The sequence below is a fragment of the Sus scrofa genome, chromosome 13, assembly GCF_054392235.1.
Source record: "Sus scrofa isolate SSC_HxYL_T2T_F1_AM1 chromosome 13, Sscrofa_HxYL_maternal_Yorkshire_Landrace_v2.0, whole genome shotgun sequence".
Classification (NCBI taxonomy): domain Eukaryota; kingdom Metazoa; phylum Chordata; class Mammalia; order Artiodactyla; family Suidae; genus Sus; species Sus scrofa.
Genome location: NC_139395.1, coordinates 124,512,144 through 124,535,479, shown reverse-complemented (window position 1 = coordinate 124,535,479; position 23,336 = coordinate 124,512,144). Strand labels below are relative to the sequence as shown.

Here is a 23,336-nt window from a genome sequence, read left to right as displayed (position 1 = left end):
AACGTTGCTCTAAATACTTGTAAGTAAAACTAATCCATTTTATAATCGTCATAAAATTCATAAATAAAGTTACTGATAAAGTGTGATATGGCAGTGAGGGGTAGTAATTAAGCCCAGGAGGACAATCAGATGAAAATGTTCCTGGCCAAGGAAACAGCCTGTGCCAAGGCATGGAGGCTAAATGTGGACACATTCTGGAAACTATTACATAGTTGCATCTTAGGATTAAAAAAAAAAAAAAAAAAAAAAAAAGGCGCTGAGAAGAGAGTGATACAAGATGAATCTGGACAAGTCAGGGCCAGGTCATGAAGGAACTGAATGGTTTTCAAGCTTTTTAATTTTCCCAATAGAACCCTTAGAACAAATAGTCTTAGGCAAAAAGCCAAAATATAGAAGAGATATAAAAAGGAGGTGGTTTTTTACACCCCCCTACCCCTTCCCAACAATTGGAAAGCTGTCTATCCTGGCCCCTTCCCCACACCACTGGAGCCAGTGTGGGAGCTAGAAGTTAAACAGCAAAGTACCTTGATGGGATTTGCCTACTAGAAGGATCCATTTTAATCTCTGCTCTACTGAGTTTCTATTTCTGTCTTCCTTAACTGAATTCATAGGTGAAGCTTACCACCCATCTCCATCTCTTTTTGAAGAGTGAAGAAGTGGTCTTCTCCCAGTAGCTTCTGGTAGAGTGCTTTGCCTACAGTTAATGGGCTTGTTGAATGTTTACTGACATGGGACCAAAAAAATTTTTTTTCATCTTAGGTTATTTGAAAAAACTGAGGGACACATTGCTTCAGGCACATTTTGTTCCTTCTTCCCAAAGGAAGGTAATTCAGTGGAGTGACTGGTAGCATAGACTGTAATATTAATAATAGTAACAACAACAAAGAGCCATGGTCAAAAATTAAAACTGCTATCATCAATGGCTTATTATGTGCCAAGCATTGTTCTTAGTATTTAATACAACAAATACTAACTCATTTAATCCTTGGAACAATTCCCATTAGAGGATCAGTGCTAATATATCCATTTTATAAATGAGGAATTAAGTGACAGAAAGCTGAATAATGTGTCCATGCTCCACAGATGGCAAATGGTAGAGTTGGAATTCAAACCCAGCCCCTCAAGGTGTGCCCACCTCCCCACAGCCTTGCTGTAACAATGAAGAATCCATGAGGGGGCGGGGAATCACCAGAGCCTAGCCTTCAGATTCAGATAGAGCCGGGTTGACACCCCACTGCTCTCCTTACCGACCTTGGGAACACTTTTTTAACTTGTCTGAATCTCATGTTTCTTACCTGCTGGAGGGGAATTCAAATATTGCAAACTAAAATTATATAATATCTAGTGCCTAGTACATAACAGTTCCTCAATAAATATTAGTCCTGGTAAGAGGTGGTGAATGCCTGAATAGTGCAGTCAATAGAAATGAAAAGAGGATTTTTATAGTGTGCCCTGAACCTCTGGAGCTATAGCTGAGGATGGTAGCCTGTGTTATGAACTGCCTGTCATATGTGCCATAGGAGCATTAGCTCCACTGTTACTGTGTATAAGTAGTTTGATTCAGCCCTGTCTGTACCACCTCAGAGTTATTAGTCTTCCCCTGAACAATAGGGAGCTCTCAAAATGACTTCGTGTCCAGCAGGATCCAGGAGGGAAAGTGAGGCTACATCCCAGAAGCTGGAGACCGAAGTCACGGTATTTCACTTGTTATTCACTTAAGAATGAATGAAAGTGCTCCACTCTGGGGTGAGAGTGGTAAGTAGCATAAGACAGACATGGGCACTGTCTTCTGGACTCTTCCATTCCAGCATGAGGGAAACACATTTAACAAACAATTGAACAGTTATTTCATCAGAATATTGATTAACTTTCAAGAGGTGTAGAGAGTGTGAAGGGAGAATTTAAGAAGGAAACTGGCCAGTAGGTTCCGAGATGGAGTGACAGCTACACGCGATCAGGGGATGGGCAAATGTTGGTGATGCTAGTAGGGCTGAGAGAGGCAACCCCCCCAGCTATGGAAGCTTGACCTTCAGCAAAGTCCAGGAATCCCTGCCCCTGCTCCTCTGCCTCAGGCACTCCTCCAGACACCTCTTTGGGGCTGTTCAGGTAGATAAAGTTAGCAGACAGACCAGTCTGATAGAGTGCATGATGAGAACTTTAAACAGGGAAAAGATAAACAAATACTTTTTTGTCTCCATAATGCCCTCCACCTTGGAAGCTAGTTCCAGTGTCTCAGTTCCGTGTGCTGTGCAGCACGTAGAACTTGAAAAGCTTCTGGAGTTCTAAAAATGGACAAGCTGAGCTGCTCACTCCATGCATACTTCAGCATCTCTCCTTATATACTGATTACCCCTTCTGTTGGTGGCTTGTGGGTGCCTGGGTCTCTGCACATGCGCATGCATGCTGAGTGGGTGGCCTTGTCGTATGTGTGTACATGCATGCTGGAGAGATTGCTGAAGAGCAGAAAATGGCCCTGGGACTACTGTCTCTACCCTGCACTAATGAAGATGGACATTTCGTTGCACTGGTTTTTAAAAGTATTTTTCCATCATGATGGTCTCTATTCGGTAGAGTCTTTCATTTGTGCACCTCAGAGCATTTTATCAAATGATAATTAATTCTTTTATCCCCCTACTGGAATCGAGATGCCTGAAGGTGAGATTGGCACACAGAGGTAGGGGTGCCTGGAATCACTGAGCTGGCCATTCGGATCCAGATTTGTTACCAAGTTCCTCGGTCATGGACTGTTGGGGGTCTCCTTCCATAGATCCATCCTCCTTTGCCAGGACATCTTTCCTGTCTCACATTTATGTCCCTCTTCCGACTTCACTTGGTTCTCTTTTGTTGAGCTCTTTGGTGGCTTGACTGCCTCATCAGTATGTTAGCTTTTTAACATACTTGAAGCTCACCTTTTGTTTTCCCTTCATAAAAAGTCATCTCTTTTTCATTTAAAGCCTGCTCACTTTAGTGAGCCCGGAACTGTGCATTAACCATCCTGGTACCTCCTGCAGAGCTGGCTGACCTAGGACCTGGCACATAGTAGATGCTATATGAAATGATATCATATTTGTAGGAACAAGAGACCAGAGAAAATATAAAGACGAGAAAGTAAGATAAAGGAAAATCAAAACCAAATTACAAGCCATGGGGGATTTGATAGTTATTTTTTCTGGTTTCCAAAGCCAAAAGGGAAGATGTTATCATTTACAATGTTAATACCTCCAGCAAAGAAGACCTGCTCCAATGTGGGCTGTTACCTGAGTTGTAGGTGGAGGATTCCTGAGAATATAGGTCATATCATATACAATAGACTGTATCCACATGAATGACAGCACACCTAGAGTTAAAACCTAGTTTTTAAATTCACAGTCATACACCAGTGCAGGCTTGGGTGTGAGAAGGTTGCATGTCACCCTTGGGTTACACATCGCACCCTAGTAAAGAGAGAGCAGGTTCGTCTAGTGGTGAAGAAGAGCACTGCACATTGTCACTCATCCAGGTTTATCCTAGTTTTGACATGGCTCTCAAACCCAGGCATTTTGCTCAACCTCCACTTACTCCACATGTATGAAGAAATATAGTTCTTTATAAAGAACTAAAGAGATCAATATGTAGAACCATGACATGTTGATGTTCATCTAGTAAGATATAAAAAGTGCACATCTATTAGTGTAGTGTTTATTAATTAAATATTATGCCATTTAAGAGAGGAAGGACCAGGAGTTTCCATTGTGGTTCAACAAGATCAACAGTATCTCAGCAGTGGTAGGAATCAATATGTAGAACTGTGTTTCAATAGGTAGAACAGTGTTCAGTGCCTATAGTTGTTATTAAGGTGCCTCTTGCAGACATTTTTCATTTTTCTCTCCACGGCACCGACGATCCCCATAGGATCCCCACAGTACGCCCTACCTTGTCCAGCTGCAGGGCCTTGGCAATTACTGTTTCTCTGCCAGGAAACCCGTCCCACCTCAATCACATCACAGTACACTTTTTCTTTCTCCCTAACTGGGTAACTTCCACATCGCCTTTAGAATTCAGCTCACGCTTGGATTTCTGACCTGTCTCCCCTGATGCCCTCAATTAAATCAGCTACCTTACCTCTCGTGTTAGTAATTTTGCATGTATCTGTGTCATTCTTTGATTTCCATTTGTGTTCCCCACAAATTCTTTGATTTCTACTTTGAAATCAAAATTCTTTGGTTTCCATTTGTGTTCCCCACAAAGTTTCATCATGGAAGAGCATGAAGCTGTTACTTCTGTTGTTGGATTATAGTTGGCCCTCTGATTCAGTGTTAGTTGAATCCAAGGATGCGGCCAGCCAACTGTACTACACCATTTTACAGAAGGGCTTTGAGCATCCATGGATTTTGGTATCAATGGGAGATTCTGAAACCGATCCCTTACAGATACTGAGGGACAATTGTATATTATTATTGTTGTTGTTGTTGTTGTTATTTTTGTTATTTAGTATTGTATTAGCTTGGGATATAGTAGACAGATAAACATTCGTTAAAGAATTCCTTTAGTTTAGAGTTACATACATAACAAATCCAGGTGCTGCCTGCAGAAAGTCGTGACTAAGTCCCGAGTTCTATCAATGCTGTAATAAGAGTTGTGGGCTTAGGGAACTCATTGAGCTACACTGAGTCTGTTTCCTTAGATCTGTAAAAATATAGTTCGCAGGTGCTTAACCCCACCGCGAGATAATTTTAGAGTATCCATACATGCTTAAGTCTCAGTTAAGTCTTAATATATTTTAGTTATTTAATAAACTGATTTAAAAAAAAAAACCTTCAACCTGTATGTTATATACAAACTTGGAACACACTAGCAAATGACAACCTCTCAATTTACAAATTTACAACCTCTAGGTTGCTCCATTCATGTGCAGGATGTCATTTGGTATGAATTTTACACTGAAATTTTAAGGCCTGCTCTTTTTTTATATATTACTCAATGAATTTATTATGTTTATAAATTGTACAATGATCATTACAACCCAGTTGTATAGCATTTCCATCCCAAACCCCCGGCGCATCCCCCCATGCCTTAACCTGTCTCCTTTGAAAACCATAAGTTTTTCAAAGTCTGTGAGTCAATATTTGTTCTACAAAGAAGTTCATTGTGTCCTTTTTTCAGATTCCACATATAAGTGATAGCATTTGATGTTGGTGTCTCATTGTCTGACTGACTTCACTTAGCATGATAATTTCTAGGTCTGTCCATGTTACTAAAAATGCCGTTATTTTGTTCCTTTTAATGGATGAGTAATATTCCAGTGTGTATATGTACCACCTCTTCTTGATCCACTCCTCTGTCAATGGACCTTTAGGTTGTTTCCAAGTCTTGGCTATTGCAAGTAGTGCTGCAGTGAACATAGGACTACATGTATCTTTTCGAGTCATGGTTTTCTCTGGATACATGCCCAGGAGTGAGATTTAAGGCCTGCTCTTTAAAAGCAATTATTACCATTTACAATTACTTATCTTAGGAAATGCAGATTTTCTCTATCCTTCAGAACCAAAACAAAACTGAAAATTAATAATGTATTGAAGCTGATATATGACTTTAAATTTCTTTCAAAAATTTTAATTTTCTCTTCATTAAAACAGCCTTTTTTATCACTGATTAATTTTACAACTAGATAGTCCATAAACTTTTAAAAATAAATGTTTACAAATTTTAAAAGTCTGGTTTTTGTTGAGGCTATATATTGGCACCCTGAATAAAATTTCTTTTGGAGGAAGGAATTTCATGACTACAAATTATTAACTTTAAAAAAAAAATCACATCTTAGAAGATGTCAGTAATTCTTACAAATTCTAATAGTCTATGATTCTTTAACAGTAAATTGTCTTCAAATTATTGTCACATTGTCACAAATTTTTGTCATTCAGGCAACAACAAAGGTGAGAATGACAGATAGGCTAATACGAACACCTGCTTAATGCCGGCAACCACTATGGAAAGCAGGGCAGGTGAGCAGGAACAGAAGTGGTTCTAGCCAGTGTCCAAACATCCAGGGGGTAGTGGCATTGATGAGTCTATAGACCTCATACTTCCTTAGAGTTCAAGCTGACCAATTCCTTGGATTGTTGCAAGAATTACACAGTTTTATTCCTTTTCCATGGATTGAGCACTGAATGTTGGACAAATTTTGTTGTAGAACACACTAATATTAAGTCTCATTCCATTTTTAAATCCTACCATATTGTAGGTGCTCAAAGTGTGTTCCCCTGTGTAATAAATATGCAGCTCAAAATCCTTCCTTTATTCCCTGAAATCATTCAGAAGCAAATATTAGCACGTGTTAATAAGCTCCTTTGGTTGGAGGACCAAAGGCAAGTTTCTCTTCAGCCCTGGTTTGAGGTGCTTTTGAATGCTTCTTTCATGGTTAGCAGCTTTGGTTTTATCACTGTGGGTCATCGCCCTGCTTCTGTCTAGGAGTTTTCAGTATAGAATTAAGAGCACTGGCTTTGAAGTTAGATGGATCTAGCTTTGGATCTTAGCTCTAACATTTAAAATAGGAATGAACTCTCTGAAACCCATTTCCCTCATTTGTTAAATGGGATCTTTAAAAAAAAAAACATGTACTTCATAGAGCTGTTCTGAGTATGAGGTAAGATAATACACATCCAACCTCCTGTACAGAACATTACAAAAGGGTGGCTTTGGCTGTATTTTATGACCACGGTTGTGATCATCAAATAGGCATCGGAGGTAATCGTTGGCTTGAAAGCATTGCCGGAATCATTCATTTCCTTGTATTTGAAAAGCACTATCTCTTAACATGTTTTATCATCCTCCAGGAGGCTGTTTCTAGTTTTTTCACATGGACTTTGCAAGCAATAAGAGAGGTCCACTCCAACACAAACAGACTTTTGAAGTCTCTGCTGCATGACACTGCTCATGTCCCATTGGACAAGTCACGTGACCAAGCCCAGAGACAAGGAGAGGAAATGGACTCCACCTCTTCGTGTGGGAGGCTGCCAAATATCAGGGCCATTTTTTCTTTTTAGTCTACCACAAATAGTAAGCAATAAATAGATTCCTCAGATCTTGAGGAAAAACAATCCTCTTTATGTTGATAATAAAGCTATGCTTAAATAAGTACTTAATCATTTCTAAGCCCTGACAGGTGATTTAGATTAGGTATTCATTTTCCCATTTACAGGAGAAAATAACTGACATTCAGAGAGTTTAAATGCCATCCCTGAGTTTATATAATGAATCAGCCTGGACTACATTTTGAAGTCTTCTGATTGAAATAATGGTTCTTCCTAGAGTATTGGACTTAGCTTATTAAAATCACTGCCTTTTAAAATTTGTGGCAATTTGGTACCATTACTTTGATTTTCATTATGACCCAAAGGTCGTTAGTTTCCCATTGAGCTTAGTCCCTGTGCTTACTTCTTAAGACATAAGAATAATCCACTTACATAATAGAAGATATGCTTCTTATAAATCCATAATCTAATTCTAGCTTCAGTTGGTGTTGTCTTGGTCTTTTTGAAAGCATCATGAGAGTTCCCATCGCGGCACAGCGGAAACAAATCTGACTAGGAACCGTGAGGTTGCAGGTTTGATCCCTGGCCTTACTCAGTGGGTTAAGGATCCAGCATTGCTGTGAGCTGTGGTGTAAGTTGCAGATGAGGCTCAGATCTGGCATTGCTGTGGCTGTGGCATAGACCAGTGGCTACAGCTCTGGTTGGACCCCTAGCCTGGAAACCTCCATATGCTATGAGTGCAGCCCTACAAAGACAAAAAGACAAAAAAAAAAAAAGAAAAAGAAAAAGAAAGAAAACATCATAGCCCATCTCCTCAACAAGCCATAATGAAAGAGGTTGGCCTGCTTATTAAGTAGTTAAATGAGCTCTTAGATCATAATAATTCCCTCCCTTTCAACTTCTACTGAGTAACTTATAGTCATTGCTGCCCTAGACTAGAAATCTGGATAAGCAGTAGCCCTGAAGGCCTGAGAAATTGCATGCTCACTTACAAGGTCATATAAGATCAAGATCAAGGTTCTATACTAGAGCAATATAACCATGACCCTTAGTGGTTCCATAATTATGTTTGGAAACAGTGCAATTTAAACCCAATATTCAAGTTACTTGCATTCCTACCCTTCCATCCTTGTTATTTATTTACTTTTTGGTTGAGAAGATTAATAATAATGTTTATTTTATACTATACTTTAAAACTTTCACACACCTGTTTTAATTTACACAAAAGAGTGGGACATAAAATAATACTATTATAAAATCTATAGCTCATTATAGATGAGAAAAATTAGGCTCCAAAGGTAAGTTATTTTCCTGAGATCATGCAGCCAGAAAGCAGTGGAACCCAAACTAGAATGTGCACCTCACCTGCCTACCCTCATTTTTCTGAGGAAAATGCCTGTAAGCTTTCTTCATTGTCACGTGGCCCCAGTTCACCTTTGCAAAGCGATGGAGAACGCGCTTAACTTCATTCTGATCTCCAGGACTATTTATTTTGGATTTAATTATATACCAAATTACACTGTTATTTAACTGTTACATAAGTTCTTATTTTCTTAATGATATGGTAAGCTTTTTTAGGCACTTTTATCCCCCTCATTCTCCCACATCAGCCACCATCCTGTTGAGACCCTAGGAGGCAGGCAGCAAATACTCATAGAACCAGCCCAGCTTCTCACTGAGAATGACCAAAGCTGAGTCTGTCTGCCACTGTCTGTCGTCCCTTGGGAAGTGATTGGTGTTTTTGTCTTATGTACTGTGTTATGTACTTGCTTCTTTAGTCCAAAGCCGCTGTTGATGCCAGGCTGCCCCAGAAACCCTCAGGTTTGTTTTCTTCCCTTTATCTAGGCTTCCCTAAGTATATATACTCACATCCTACATTTGTCCACTATTGGGTTTAAGATAGCTACTACACACCATCGTCAGACATTTTGAGGCTTGCTGCAGGGACCCTCTACCAAGTTGAAGGACTCTGAAGGTCAGTCTCTCCTTAGGTCAGCGGAGTAGGCGCAGGCAGTTTCCAAGAGCCAGTAGCCGCAGGGAAGATTTCCTGGGTCAGCAGTGTGCCATCCCCTCCCCTAGCCCCCAGCCCAGCCCCTCACCCCTCTACCCTCCTCTGCTGTGAGGGCCACATGCTTCTCCTTAGCTCAGCACCTCAAGTACATGTTCTATTTTGAGATTATCTAGTCTTTGACTTCGATAAGCTATGTGATATGTAACATGCTTCGTTTTCCTGGGTTTGCAAATTTCTGCTGCTTTTTAACTAAAACATTTTTGTATGGTCAGGAAATGTCAGCATTTCACCACTCTCATCTTCTTCTTACCAGTTTCTTTCGGGCTGTAAGGAATGCTGCTGTAAGAGGTCAGGCCCTTCATAGGTATTCATTCTTTTTTTTCGTATTTATTCACAAGGCATTTTGCTTGATGCTGGGATATTATGAATAGCAAAAGCAGACAGGACCCCTGGGTTTAAAGTTTTTTATGGATTGATAGGGAAGAGAGGCTTTGATCAAATGATTAGACAGATAAATGTGGGCTGTAATTCTGGTAGATGCCACAAGGGAGGAGACGCCTGATAATTCCTGGGGCTAGAGTCACAGCAGGCAGATCAGCTGTACTGGGGAGCGGACTCTGGAGCTGAGATCTGAAGGCAGAAGAGAGTTTACAATCCATGGAGAAGAGGGTCTGGTAAAGCAGCAATCACAACACAGTATCACCCTTACCTCTATTCTAGTACCAACAAATATGTGTGCAGGTTTTGGGGTGGACAAGATGTAGTGGGGAGACTTGACACTTCCTGAGAGAATTAGAGGAAACATCCCTGAGAGTGTCCATTAAACTCATTCAGGAACAGTGAGTAGAAAGTAAGTGAAGAAGAGGAACAGAAAAGAAGACTCCCTGGGGAGACTGCAGAAAGGCCCAGCCACGTGCAGACACTGGTGGGAGGCCAGGAAGCCAGAAGGGGTAAGAGTGCAGACACACACCCACTGTGAGTGGTCTTTCAGGTAATGGTGATGTACCTTCTTACACTCAGAGATTCCTACTGCTGCCTCTAAAACAATTTTCCTGAGCTAGAAATTTTTCCACCCACTACAAAAATAAAATATTATTTAAAAGTCCTCCAAGCTCCCTTCATGGCTCAGTGGTTAGTGAATCCAACTAGGATCCATGAGAATGCAGGTTCAATTCCTGGCCTTGCTCAGTGGATTAAGGATCCAGCATTGTCATGAGCTATGGTGTAGGTTCCAGATGCGGCTTAGATCCCGTGTTGCTGTGGCTGTTGCGTAGGCTGGCAGCTGTAGCTCTGATTTGACCCCTAACTTGGAACTTCCATATGCCACAGGTGCAGCCCTAAAAAGCAAAAAATTTAAAAATAAATAAAGTCCAATTTATTCTGTGTACACATCAGAATAAAATTATGAGAGCGCACACACGCACACACACACACACTCTCTTCACCAGTCACGCCATGGCCTCTAAAAAAGGCCCACATTATTGCACTTAAAAGTGAAGCTCAGAACGAACAAAATTTGTATTAGGAAACTTACTCTGTAGGAGGGTTATCCCTTTTCATGTCGTGGTACTACTGCATGTCCCCTCTCTTTTCATGTGTAGCTTCCTGAAGCCAAGATGGTACTCCTGTTTTGTGAATGTCCTCAGATCTAGGGAACTTAACCTTGCTCCCTTTCCCATCTGACTTTCATCATCTTCTGTAAGGGACTTCAATAAAAGGAGACTTCAAAGAAAATGAACTTAACAAATTTTAAATCGAAGAGCCTATGTTTTTTTTTTTTCCTTTCCACTTTGCTTAATCTTCCCTATGCCAGGTATGCTTAGTGATAGGTACTTGATAGACATAGTCCCCAGAGGTCTGGAGTGAATTTTATCTCAATAGCCTGTCTGCCTTGATCTATTCCAGGTGAAAGGATATGGAATTTTTCTTTCCCTAGCAGGTTTTACGCCATGTTGCTTTGCTGTATAAACAGAAGATCTCCTTGGACTGCCAATGTGTTGTCTTGTAAATTTTTCCTTTGTAGTCAAGAAAGAAAGTCAAGCTGTAAAATAATTATGCTTGTTTGTTATGACAGAAGAAAAATCTTAGGAAAAATTATTACATGCTTGATATAGATGATGATGAAGCACAGAATCCTACTAAAGACAATGGATTTTCATGACACAATATTTATTGTTCTAAAACAGGATGAAGAGGAAGAAATCAAACAGGAAATTAACATGTTGAAGAAATATTCTCATCACCGGAATATTGCTACATACTATGGTGCTTTTATCAAAAAGAACCCACCAGGCATGGATGACCAACTTTGGGTATGTAGTGCTATCCAAATTTGTATAAAGAACAACCAGGGCTGAGTGGTCCATTTCTCCATCCTCATTACTAAGTTCAATCTAGGTACTCATTCTTTGAAATCCTTTACTCCATGATTCCCATAATTTTGTGTGTTCAAGGTTTTCTCCCATTTCCTTAAACACTTCTCCATCTTTTCAGTATCTCTGTCTTCTATCCCTTAATCTGGACCATCCTTAAAGCTGATTTTTAAATTATCTGGTTTTTTTTTTGACTAATGACTACCTTTACTGTGTTTTTATTATATTTTAGGTACCATCTTATTTTCTTTTTATAAATTACATTTCAACTCTTTGAGGCAGACATTATTATTATCTTCATTTATTTGGATGACAAAACTAAGACGTTCAGTGATGTAAACCGATGTCCCCTATTTTTGATTTTTTTGAATTTTTGTTTTCTAAATATTTTCATCTCCAGTTGGTTGCATCTGTGGATGCACAGCCTGTGGTTAAGGAGGCCCAACTAAATTCTCAAAGGTTGATTTCCTTTCTTGTTTCCCTTTGTCCACTTAGCTTCGGCCCCAGTCCTGTATCTTTGACAATCTATGCGACAGCTCTGATGAGCTGTCCCATGAAGAATAAACTCAGTAAATGTGGTACCAAAATGACTACCTCTATCCGTGACCAGCCCAGATTTCTTTCTTCCCACCTTTCTGATATCTGCCATTGGAACTTTTATTCACTTAGTTCTGTGGGCAGGCTTATAATGCTATCTTCTTTTAAAAGATTTATTGATATGTAGTTGATTTACAATGATGTGGTAACTTCTGCTGTATAGCAAAGCAATAACTTCTGCTGTATATACGCACACATATCCATTGACCCATTGACCTCTTTTGCCAAGTTTATACCCACCCCACTAGTATGTGCCCGTTCAATGGAAGCCTAGATTTTGCAGTACCCTCCTATTTCTTCTTCTTTCTCTCTCTCTCTTTCATCTTTGTTCATCCCACATTTTGTTGTTGAATTAATGGCTCTAGAAAACCCTTTTAATGATGTATTGTGTTGTTCATTTTCCTGAGGTCTCAATATGTGTCTTAACACAAAATTCATTGGATTATCCATTGCTTCCTATATGCCAAATTGTGTATTAAACTCTGGATCCAGTGACCACCACTGCATGGGTAGCTTCTCAAACAACTCAGTCTTGGATAGGAGTTATTCTCTTAAGGCATAAGACATTTATAGTCCAGCTGAGAAGATAAAACTTACACAAGGTGACCAAAAAGGATATGATAATGTTAGCTCAGAAAAATAACAGAGATTTTCGTGTAATTTGACATTGAATTCTCTAACCTCTGGAAGTGAAAAGAGCTGGTTGGGAATTTTTTAACCCCATAAGAGCCATCTCCAAATTTTAAAAATATACATACTTTAAGATAAATAAGCCTACCTTGTATGATCACATTGATTTTGTATAGTCTTATTTGACTTCTGAAAGTTACAATTGGATTTTAATTATGGCCTCCTAAGCATATAGTAGATATAAATGTGAAAATTAAAAATGTAAAAGTAGTAGGAGAGAATAAATGTGACTGTATAATACTAAAGAGAAATCTGTGACAGTGAGGGCATAACCACAAGATAGAATGTTGATACACGACTATATCAACATTTAAATTACAAAAAACACAATAAACGAGGTAAAAATGCAAATAGCCAACTTCAGATATATGATGAGAAAGAGTTTAGAGAGGAAGAGCTTTTATAAATCAATAGGAAGATATGTGAAATGACTAATAGAAAGATTAAGACCACGGCAGCAATAAACAAGTAAGAAATATCTGTTACCAATAAAAATGCTTTTAAAGTACAATCTTATTAACCATATAAGTGCAAAAGAAAATAGGAATTAGATATCACTTCTTAGCTTCGGAATGATATACTCAGAATGGACACTCACACCCCCTGCTTGTGGAAATGAATGTTGATACAACTTTACCCAAGGGCAATTGGAGTACACACACACACACACATCTATATCTGTATCGATATTTAATCTCCCAAAGAAAGTGCCTTTTGACTCAGTATTTTCACATGCAGGAATGTATCCTAAATAAATATTTGTGTAACTGAATAAAGATATATGTAGACATTAACTAATAAGGAATTACTTAAGTAAATCCTTTAAGGGACACTATCAATGTTTACAAATGGATGAAAAATAACAATTACAGTAAGTGTTTTTAAAGCTGTTTTTAGAGGCTATGATGAGATACAGCACATTTTCGTCTTTGTCAAAAAAGAAAGAAAAAGGAAAATTAGTGTGTGTGTGTGTGTGTACACACATTTATATATTAGATATATGTGTATATTGACAGGATGGGGATGTTGAGAGTAATGTATGGAAATAATAATCCAGATGATTGTTTCTGGGTGGTAATTTCAATAATTTAATTTTTGAAACACTTTTTGTCATGTCTTTTTAAAAATTGCTTCTCATGGGGCTACCTTTTTGCTCCTCATATAGACAAGCTCTCTAAGGACAAGGAATGTGTCTTTTGTATTTTCCTCAACACTGGGAAGGGGCTGGGCGTATGATGCTGACAAAATAGTTGTCTTATGAATGAAAGTGATATTATTGGTACCAGTTTGATCACTGTTGTTATTGTTACTGCTATTTTTGATTCAAACCAATAATTGCTACGGGTACTTCTGAGAGGTCAGTTTCCCTGTAGTCGGCAGATAGGGTGAGATAACACACATTTAAATATCTCTGTGTTCCCAAAGGACTTCTATATTGCCAAGAATCCAGCATTTAGCAATAACCCCTGCCTTGCCATAAGCTGCAGCAGATGACAAGAGGAGAGGAATAGCTATTTTGATATTGTCTGTCAAAGCATTTTTGTTTGTTTGTTTTGGTCAGAGCTATAGCTCCAGATTAAAAGAAAGTATTAATGTAGCTTTGGTATAACCTCTGGCTTATCACCTGACATAGTCCAACTATTTCCAAATGAGTCATACCTGTCTATTAATATCATTCCTTTGCGAGATGGGCGAGATAGGATCATTTTCCTATTAGGTTGAACTATTAAGATTTGTATATTTATATTACAAGTCATTGGTTCAGGAAGGAGAGGAATGGTCAAGCAGGGCTTGACTTGTTTTCACTTTTTCCTAATGCTGAGTTTTTTTAAGCTGGCTGGAAAGAAAATTAGTTGTCATTTATTTTACTGGATCCTAGCAAGGCTAATTGTCTTTCTCAGAGCCTGTGGGTTCATTAATAGTAGGACACAAGACAAGATAGCAGATATCCTGAAATGTGACAGTTTAGCTTGACCTGTTGTTCTGTGAAAGGCACTGGAAGTTTTTTTTATTCTTTTTAAATGAGCAAAATCTACAGTCCATTTTCCGATTGGCACTGGGAGAAAGCAGTGAGCTTATTTGTATCAGCATGGCACAAACCAGAGGTTTTCTTCTCTAGAAATGAGTCGCCACCCACCAGTTCTTACCCCGGCCAATTGTTCTTCCCATAGAGACAGCTGTGGTTGCTGGGAAACAAGAGCCTGCATGTCTATGTGTTCATTTCTTCATCCACTCATTCATTCATCCATCAAATACATATCAAGCACTTTCTTAGGCATAAGGCACTCTTATAAACACTTGGGATATATCAGTGAACAAAATTGATGAAAGCTCCTACTTGCATACAGATTACATTCTTGCTCCAGACCACAAACAATAAAAATGATGTCAGAAACTATTGAGTCCTGGAAGAGCCGGGGAAAGTTAATGAGGATGCAGTGGTCAGGGGCCACCCCATTGTAGATAACTCGAGGAGGGACATTCCAGGCCTAGTGTTTTCCAGGAATAATAACGAGGCCAGTGTGACTGGAAGATGTGGGAGATGAGACCTGGAACCAAATCAAGGGGGCCTCACAGGACACTGGCAGGATGTCGGCTTTACTCTGAGTGAGGTGGTGGCCACTGGAGGTTTTTGAAGGTGGAGGGATGGAATCTGACCCACAGGTGAAGGGTTCCCTCTGGTTTCAGGCTTGAGATGAGATCAGATGGGGGCCTCCTGGTGGTGGATGCAGGAAGACCAGTTAGGAGACATTTAGCAAGCTGGTCCCCTTCCTGATGTTCACAAAGGGACATTAGTAAGTATGGATCACTTCCAAACCTTGGCCACGTGGGGAGGAACTCTGCCTGCAATCAAATGCAGTTGGGAAAATGCAGCAATTTTAACCTCTACATTCTGCTTGGAAGACAGAGGGCCTCCCATTTGTCATATTTGTCCCATGCAGAGGACTTTTCTGACCGCTACCAATGATCCATTAGCTTCTCTGTCACTGGGGATAAAAATGCAAAGCAATGAAATACCTCATGAGTGCAAGAGCATCATTTCTTTTTCTAGCTGTTCTTTGTCTATTTGATAACAAACTAAGGAGGAACTTAGAAATTAAAGCAGAAAAGAAAGTCAATAGTTGGTAAATTAATACCAGACCTCAATATTAGTAGGAACTTGGTTATAAGATTTAATAGTATGCACGTGTTTCTTTTTGTTTGATTGCTTAGTGTGAACTGGTCCCAAGGCCTCTGACTCACTGTATTTGGGCCGTTCTGTGTTAGTAACAATGACAAGTAATATTTACCACCTACTTATCCTGTGCCAAGTACCATATTTGTTTGCATTGTCATATTATTTCATTAGACCTTCAGAACTTCTCTACAGATTAGGTATTCTCATTGTTCTCACTTTACAGATGAGGAAATTAGGCTCAGAGAAGTTACGATGAAGCCAGTGTATTAGTTAACCCCAGGCTGCCTAATGCTAGAATCAAGCCCCTGAACTCTACCCTCTTCTCTTTCACTCTTCTCTTTTTAATTGGGAAAAATAGTTCAAAGGTTAGTGTTCCAAATAGAACAGAAGCTTTGTGTTTAAGCAAATTTATTTTGTTTTTCCTCTTCATTTGTCAGTTTCCCCAACTTTCAAAGAGGACAGGAAGCCCTGCTAGCTGCTAGGAAGACAGTATTTCTTAAGTCTAAGAAATACACTTTGAAAAGTACATTAAATCTTTTGGGAGAGGTTTAGCAAATAATTGCAAAGGTCACGGATAGTTGAGTCTTTGGGCTAATGGCATTCTGTTAGGATTACATTTATATAGAAATATTATTACAGGGTATAGAGAGACAGCTTGGAGCAACCAAGAGCAGTGCTCTCTACCTTTGTCCCCAGTTTTCAGGCTACAGGAACAATTCCCCAGGTATTTCTTTTGCTGTGGCTAGGAGACAGAGGTTTATACATATCCCAACAGCCAATATATGCACTGTTTCAGGTGTCTGATTGAATTATAATCGGCGTGAATTCTATCAGTCTTGTCGTGGAGATAAACTCTTGTTTAGTACAAGCTCTTTGTGGAAATACAACTACTTCTGATAATGGCCAAGTAATTCTCCCTTATCAACTGCTCGGGGCTGATCCGGAAATCAAAAAAGGGAGCTCTTTCAATAAAGATTCCGATCTCTCAGAAACAAGGCGAGCTCTGACATACAACATTGCCATCTCATTCCACTGCATCTAGGCAAAGAGAGGCTCTCCACTTTCCTGCATGCCATTCAGACACCGGGAGTGAGAAGCCCTTTCTGTTAAATGGGCTAATTTCCTAAAGTTAGAAAGAAACATCACACATATTTTGCTGTCTCTTTTGATACCATCAAAGCAATCACTGAGTCGAGAATATCTTATAAAAGGGAATACATTTCTCATTAGAATACATTTCCACAACATAGGTTGGTCAAGTAAGATAGGAGATTATTGTTCTGAAATGACTCAGTAAGCCATTCGGTAGACTGTTCCAGTGAACACTTGTAGAGCTAAGATTTAAGATATTATACTGTATGCACTTTAGGGGCAAACATTTTAGCACTTAGCTTAAATTTGGCATGGAATCCAGAAGTCTAGATTCTCACTTTGGCAGAGGCAGCATCACTGTCATTTGGTTTCTTCCTTATGAGAATGATAACTTTGGACCAGGTTTGTGCATTTAACTGGCAACCCAGGATGGGATTAAGATGGTGGAAGAGAAAGACTGGAGCTCAACTTCTCTCCTAAAAACAACAAAATTTAAACCAAATGCTGAGTAATCTTCAACCAAATGGACCAGAAACCTTCAAAAAGATATCCTATTCCAGAAGACAAAGAGGAGGCCACATCAAGAGGTAGGAGGGGCAATTATACAATATAAGCAACCCCATACCTCCTGGGTGAGAAGCCCCACAGACTGGAAACTAACTGGCTCACAGAGACTCACCTGCCGGAGTGAGAGTTCTGAGCCCCACATCACACTCCTACGTGTGGGGATCTGACACTGGGAGAAAGAGCCCCTGGAGCATCTGGCACTGAAGGCCAGTGGGGCTTTTGCACAGGAGCTCCACAGGACTGGGGGAAATGGAGACCCCATTCTTAAAAGGTGCACACACAGACTTTCACATGCACTGAGTCCCAGGACAAAACAAAGTCTCCGTAGGAATCTGGGTCAAACCTGACTGCAGTTCTTGCAGGACCTCCTGGGGAAACAGGGGTGAATGTGGCTTGTTGTGGGGGAAGGACATTGGAAGCAAAGTTCTTGGGAATATTCATCAGTGTGCCTTTCTCTGGAGGTGGCCATTTTGGGAAAATCTAGCCCCACCCATCAGCTCTGAGAAGCCCCAGGCCAAACAACAATCCAGGTGAGATCCCAGCCCCGCCCATCAGTAAACAGGCTGCCTAAAGACCCCCCAGGCACACAGCCACCTCTAATCTCACCCAGAGACAAAGCCCCATTCAACAGAGGTATAGGAATCAGCTCCACCTACCAGTGGGCAGGCATCAGTCCCTCCCATCAGGAAGCCTACAGCAAGCCCCCATACCAACTTCAGCCACAAGGGAGGCAGCCACCAGAAGTAAGAGAGGCTACAAGTCTGTTATCTGTAAAAAGGTAACCACACCAAAAAAAACCCTATAAAAATGAAAAGACAGAGAACTATAACTCAGATGAGGGAGAAAGGAAAAACCCCAGAAAAACAGCTAAGTGATCAGAAGATTCTCAGCCTCCAGGAAAAAGACTTTAGACTGTTGATGCTGAAGATGATGCAAGACATTGGAAATAAACTGGAGGCAAAGATGGATAACTCACAGGAAACACTGAGCAAAGAGATACAAGATATAAAACTTAAACAAGAAGAGATGCAAAATACAACAACGGAAATAAAAAAATTCACTAGAGGCAGCTAGCAGCAGAATACAGGAGGCAGAAGGACGAATAAGCAAGGTGGAGGACAGATTAATGGAAATCGTGGATATGGAACAGAAAAGAGAAAAAAACTGAAAACAAGTGAATAGTGTCTCAGAGAACTCTGGGACATTAAATGCACCAACATCTGTATTACAGGGGTGCCAGAAGGAGAAGAGAGAGAAGGGGACAGAAAAAAATATTTGAAGAGATAATAGCTGAAAACTTCCCTAACATGGGAAAGGAACCACTCACTCAAGTCCAGGAAGTGCAACTAGTACCATATAAAATAAACCCAAGGAGGAACACCCTGAGACACATATTAATCAAACTGACCAAAATTAAAGACAGAGAAAATCTTGAAAGCAGCTAGGGAAAAGAAACAAATAACATACAAGAGAACCTCAATAAGGTTACTGGCAGATTTTTCAGTGGAAACTCTGCAGGCCAGAAGGGAGTGGCATGATATACTTAACATGATTAAAGGAAAAACCCTCCAACCAAGATTACTTTACCCAGCAAGGCTCTCATTCAAATTTGAAGGAGAAATCAAAAGCTTCACAGATAAGCAAAAGCCAAGAGAATTCAGCAACGCTAAACCAGCTTTACAACAAATACTAAAGGAACTTCCCTAGATGGAAAAGAAAAGGCCACAAGTAGAAACAAAAGTTCCACAAATGACAAGGCTCACCAGTAAAGGTATATATATAGTAAAGATACGAAATCATCCATGCACAATTATGCCAACAAAATCAGAATTCATGAGAAGAGGAGGGTGCAAATGCAGGACACTGTACATGCACTTACAAATAAGAAACCAACAACTTAAAACAATCTCTTGTATATATATAGACTCTTATATCAAAACTTCAGGGTAACTGCAAACCAAAATCTACAATTGATACAGAAACAAATAAGAAAAATCAACTCAAATACAACACTAAAGGTAGTCATCAAACCACAAGAGGAGAGAACACGAGAAGAAGGGATGAAAAAAAAAAGTAACAAAAACAAATCCAAAGGAATTAATAAAATGGCACTAAGAACATAAATATCAATAATTACCTTAAATGTTAATGGAATAAATGCCCCAACCAAAAGACATAGACTGGCTGAATGGATACATAAACAAGATCCATAACACAGTCTGTCCTCATGAGACCCACTTCAATGCTAGGGACACATACACATTGAAAGTGAGAGGATGGAAGAAAATATTCCCTGCAAATGGGAATCAAAAGAAAGCTGGAGTAGCAATACTCATATCAGACAAAATAGACTTTAAAATGAAGAATATCTTAAGGGACAAGGAAGGCCACTACCTAATGATCAAAGGATCAATCTAAGAAGAAGACATAACAATTTTAAATATTTATGCACCCAACAAAGGTTCACGACATTATATAAGGCAACTGCTGACAACCTTAAAAGGACAAATTGACAATAACTCAATAATAGTGGGGGGCTTTAACACCCCACTTACAGCAATGGACAGATCATCCAGACAGAAAATCAATAAGGAAACACAGGCCCTGAATGAAGCATCAGACCAGGTGGACTTAATATATATTTATAGGACATTCCAACCGAAAGCAACAGAATACACATTTTCTCAAGTGCACATGGAACATTCTCTAAGATCACATACTGGGCTACAAATCCAACCTCGGTAACTTTAAGAAAATTGAAATCATATCAAGCATCTTTTCCGACCACAACGCTATCTGACTAAAATCAACAAGAAAAAAAACTGCAAAAAACACCAACACATGGAGACTCAACATCATGCTGCTAAACAACCAATGGATCACTGAAGAAATCAAAGAGGAAATTAAAAAATACCTAGAAGAGGAGTTCCCATCATGGCATACTGGTTAATGAACCCGACTAGGAACCATAAGGTTGCAGGTTCGATCCCTGGCCTTGCTCAGTGGGTTAACAATCCGGTGTTGCCATGAGCTGTGGTGCAGAACATACAGACGGGGCTAGGATCCTGCGTTGTTGTGGCTCTGGTGTAGGCCGGAAACTACAGCTCCAATTCGACCCCTAGCCTGGGAACTTCCATATGCCACAGGAGCAGCTCAGGAAATGGCAAAAAGAAAAAAAATACATACATACATACATACATACATAAATAAATAAAAATACCTAGAAGAAAATGACAACAAAGATAATGACACTCTAAAACCTATGGGATGCAGCAAAAGCTGTTCTATAAGGAAAATTTATAGCGATACAAGCCCACCTCAGAAAACAAGGAAAAGCTCAAATGAACAAGCTAAATTTACATCTAAAGTAGCTCAAGAGGGAAGAACAGACAAGACCTAAAGTTAGTAGAAGGAACGAAATCATAAAGATCAGAGCAGAAATCAACGAAATAGAAACAAAGCAAACCATAGAAAAGATCAATGAAGCGAAAAGCTGGTTCTTCGAAACGAACAACAAAATTGACAAATCCTTAGCCATATTTATCAAGAAAAAAAAAGAGAGAAGACTCAAATCAATAAAATTAGAAATGAAAAAGAAGTAAGAACAGACATCATAGAAATACAAAGGATCATAAGAGACTGCTATATGCAACTATATGCCAATAAAATGGAAAACCTATAAGAAATGGACAATTTCGTAGAAAAGTACAGTCTTTCAAAACTAAACCAAGATGAAATAGAAAAGATGAAGGGACCAATCACAAGAACTGAAATTGAAACTGTGATTAAAAAACTTCCAACAGACAAAAGTCCAGGACCAGAAGTCTTCACAGGCGAATTCTATCAAACATTTAGAGAAGAGCTAACACCTCTCCTTCTGAAACTATTTCAAAAAATTTGGAGTTCCCATCGTAGCACGGTGGTTAACGAATCCAACTAGGTATCATGAGGTTGCGGGTTCGATCCCTGGCCTTGCTCAGTGGGTTAACGATCCGGCGTTGCCGTGAGCTGTGGTGTAGATTGCAGATGCAGCTCGGATCCCGCATTGCTGTGGCTCTGGCGCAGGCCAGTGGCTACAGCTCCGATTAGACCCCTAGCCAGGGAACCTCCATATGCCGTGGGAGTGGCCCAAGAAATGGCAAAAAGACAAAAAAAAAAATTGCAGAGGAAGGGAAACTCTCAAACTCATTCTATGAGGCCACCATCACTCTGATACCAAAACCAGACAAAGATAACACAAAAAAAGAAAACTATAGCCCAATTTCACTGATGAACATCGATGCAGCAATCCTCAGCAAAATACTAGCAAACCAAATCCAACAATACATTAAAACGATTGTACATCATGATCAAATGGGATTTATCCCAGGGATGCAAGGGTTCTTCAATATCCGCAAATCAATAAGTGTTATACACTGCATTAACAAACTGAAGAATAAAAACCATATGATCCTCTCAATATACACAGGAAAAGCCTTTGACAAAATCCAACACCCATTTCTGATAAAAAGCCTTCAGAAAGTTGGCATAGAGGGAACCTACCTCAACATAGTAAAGGCCGTATATGACAAACCCACAGCGAACATCATTCTCAATGGTGAAAAGCTGAAAGAATTCCCACTGAGATCAGGAACAAGACAAGGATGTCCACTCTTACCACTACTATGCAACATAGTTTCGGAAGTGCTAGCTAGCCACAGCAATCAGAGAAGTAAAAAAAATAAAAGTAATCCAAATTGGAAAGGAAGAAGTAAAACTATCCCTATTTGCAGATGACATGATACTATACCTAGAGAATCCTAAAGACTCTACCAAAAAGCTGTTAGAGCTCATCCAAGAATTTGGCAAAGTCACAGGATACAAAATTAATACACAGTAATAGACTGCATTTCTATATACGAACAATGAAAGATCAGAAAGAGAAATTAGGGAAGCAATCCTGTTTACCATTGCATCCAAAAGAATAAAATATCTAGGAATAAACCTACCCAAAGAGACAAAAGACCTGAACTCTGAAAACTATAAGACACTGATGAAAGAAGTCAGAGATGACACAAATAGATAGAAAGATATGCTATGCTCTTGGATTGGAAGAGTCAATATTATCAATACAACTATACTACCCCAGGCAATCTACAGATTCAATGCAATCCTTATCAAATTACCAAGAACATTTTTCACAGAACTCGGACAAAATATTTTAAAGTGTGTTTGGAAGCACAAAAGACCCAGAATAGCCAAAGACATCCTGAAAAAGAAAATGGAGCTGGAGGAATCAGGCTCCCAGACTTCAGACTATACTACAAAGCAACAATCATCAAAACTGTATGGTACTGGCACAGAGACAGAATTACAGATCAGTGGAACAGGATAGAAAGCCCAGAATTAAACCCACGCACCTACACCCAACTAATCTATGACAAAGGAGGCAAAAATATACAATGGAGAAAAGACAGCCTGTTCAATAAGTGGTGTTGGGAATACTGCACGGCCACATGGAAAAGAATGAAATTAGAACACTCCCTAACACCATATACAAAAATTAACTCCAAATGGATTAAAGACCTAGATATAAGACCAGAAACTATCAAACTCTTAGAGGAAAATATAGGCCAAACACTCTCTGACATAAATGACAGCAACATCTTCTCAGATCCACCTCTTAGAGTATTGATACTAAAAACAAAAATAATCAAATGGGACTTAATGAAACTTTAACATTTCTGCACAGCAAAGGAAACCCTAAACAAAACAAAAAGACAACCCACAGAGTGGGAGAAAATCTTTTCAAGTGAATCGACTGATAAGGGATTCATCTC

At 39.4% G+C, this 23,336-nt stretch overlaps 1 protein-coding gene across 24 annotated transcripts in view; it reads left to right on the top strand.

Moving 5' to 3' along the window:
- TNIK (TRAF2 and NCK interacting kinase) overlaps positions 1-23,336 on the top strand; it is a 405,867-nt gene that overhangs the window by 239,073 nt on the left and 143,458 nt on the right. For 23 of the 24 annotated variants that reach the window (XM_021071173.2, XM_084990277.1, XM_084990278.1 and 20 more), the window contains exon 4: positions 11,208-11,333. In XM_021071173.2, coding sequence (XP_020926832.1) covers positions 11,208-11,333 — 126 coding nt within the window. Of the gene's footprint in view, positions 1-11,165; positions 11,334-23,336 lie in introns of all 24 variants that reach the window. The other variant, XM_084990271.1, reaches the window with a different exon arrangement.